The 1,794-nt window shown below is 50.3% G+C and overlaps 1 protein-coding gene across 2 annotated transcripts in view; it reads left to right on the plus strand.

Moving 5' to 3' along the window:
* The window catches only part of DNASE2 (deoxyribonuclease II, lysosomal), a 10,686-nt gene that overhangs the window by 6,097 nt on the left and 2,795 nt on the right, over positions 1–1,794 (plus strand). Inside the window, exons 4-5 of one of the 2 annotated variants that reach the window (XM_011954696.1) lie at positions 646–810; positions 901–1,098. In XM_011954696.1, coding sequence (XP_011810086.1) covers positions 646–810; positions 901–1,098 — 363 coding nt within the window. The remainder of the gene's footprint in view (positions 1–645; positions 811–900; positions 1,099–1,794) is intronic. The other variant, XM_011954697.1, reaches the window with a different exon arrangement.

Below are 1,794 nucleotides of genomic sequence, written 5' to 3' on the forward strand. Positions count from 1 at the left end.
ATCTCGGCTCACTGCAACCTCCACCTCCTGGGTTCAAGCAATTCTCCTGCATCAGCCTCCCGAGTAGCTGGGATTACAGGCTTGTGCCACCACGCCCAGCTAATGTTGTATTTTTAGTAGAGATGAGGTTTCTCCATGTTGACCAGGCTGGTCTTGAACCCCCGACCTCAGGTGATCTAGCCGCCTCAGCTTCCTGAAGTGCTGGGATTACAGGCGTGAGCCACTGCACAAGGCCTGCCTTCTTTTTAAAAAATTTTATTTATTTATTTATTTATTTACTTACTTACTTACTTACTTACTTACTTACTTACTTACTTACTTACTTACTTACTTGTTTTTGAGATGAAATCTTGCTCCGTCGCCTAGGCTGGAGTGCAGTGGTGGATCTCAGTTCACCGCAACCTCCGCCTCCCAGGTTCAAGCAATTCTCCTGCCTCAGCCTCCTGAGTAGCTGGGATTACAGACATCTGCCACCACGCCCAGCTAATTTTTGTATTTTTAGTAGAGATGGGGTTTCGCCATGTTGGCCAGGCTGATTTCTAACTCCGACCTCAGGTGATCTGTCCGCCTCGGTCTCCCAAAGTGCTGGGATTACAAGCATGAGCCACCGCGCCCAACCTCCTCTAATGCCTTCTTTTGGTCCAGGTGTCCTGCTCCTCGACCGCGACGGAGGCTTCTGGCTGGTCCACAGTGTACCTGACTTCCCTCCACTGGCCTCCTCTGCTGCATACAGCTGGCCTCACAGCGCCTGTACCTACGGGCAGACCCTGCTCTGTGTGTCTTTCCCCTTCGCTCAATTCGCGAAGATTGGTGAGTGGAGTCAGGGACACAGGATGAGTCCTGGGTTTACCGACCAGAACCTAGAATGATCTTGCATTTCCTCCTCCCCTTATCCTCCAGGCAAGCAGCTGACCTACACCTACCCCCAGGTTTATGACTACCACCTGAAAGGGATCTTTGCCCAGGAATTCCCCGACTTGGAGAATGTGATCAAGGGCCACCACGTTAGCCAAGAACCCTGGAACAGCAGCGTCACACTCACATCCCAGGCCGGGGCTGTTTTCCAGAGCTTTGCCAAGTTCAGCAAATTTGGAGATGGTGAGTCTGAAGATTGAGGGTTGGAGAGCTCCTTCTCTGCAGAAGGGGTGACTGGTGCGGCCATGGCTGAGTTCGAGTCAGGGGTAGAGACCGGGTCTGATTGGGAGCTATAATCACATAAGCAGTGAACAGACCTGGGTTCAAACCCTGGGTTCTAGCTGTGTAATGTATAATTTCACCTGAGCCTCAGTCTACTCATCTGAAAAATGGGGATACTGACATCTACTTTAAAAACTGTTGTGAATGAAGTGGTACATATAAGGCATTTGGGCACCAGAGGTGGTGCCTCACTCCTGTAATTCATTACTTGGGAGGCTGAGGCAGGAGGGACATTTGAAGACAGGAGTTCAAGACAAGCCTGGGCAACATAGCAAGACCCCATCCCTACAAAATTAAAAATTAGCCAGGCAACTTGGAAGGCTGAGGCAGGAGGATAAATTGAGCCCAGAGTTTCAGGCTGCAGTGAGTTATGATGACTTCACTGCACTCCAGCCTGGGTGACAGAGCAAGACCCTGTCTTTACTTAAAAATAAATAAATAGGCCGGGTGCTGTGGCTCAAGCCTGTAATCCCAGCACTTTGGGAGGCCGAGATGGGCTGATCCTGAGGTCAGGAGATCGAGACCATCCTGGCTAACACGTTGAAACCCCGTCTCTACTAAAAAAAAAAAATACAAAAAACTAGCCGGGCGAGGTGG

Source organism: Colobus angolensis, unplaced genomic scaffold, assembly GCF_000951035.1.
Source record: "Colobus angolensis palliatus isolate OR3802 unplaced genomic scaffold, Cang.pa_1.0 Scaffold39, whole genome shotgun sequence".
Taxonomy (NCBI): Eukaryota; Metazoa; Chordata; class Mammalia; order Primates; family Cercopithecidae; genus Colobus; species Colobus angolensis.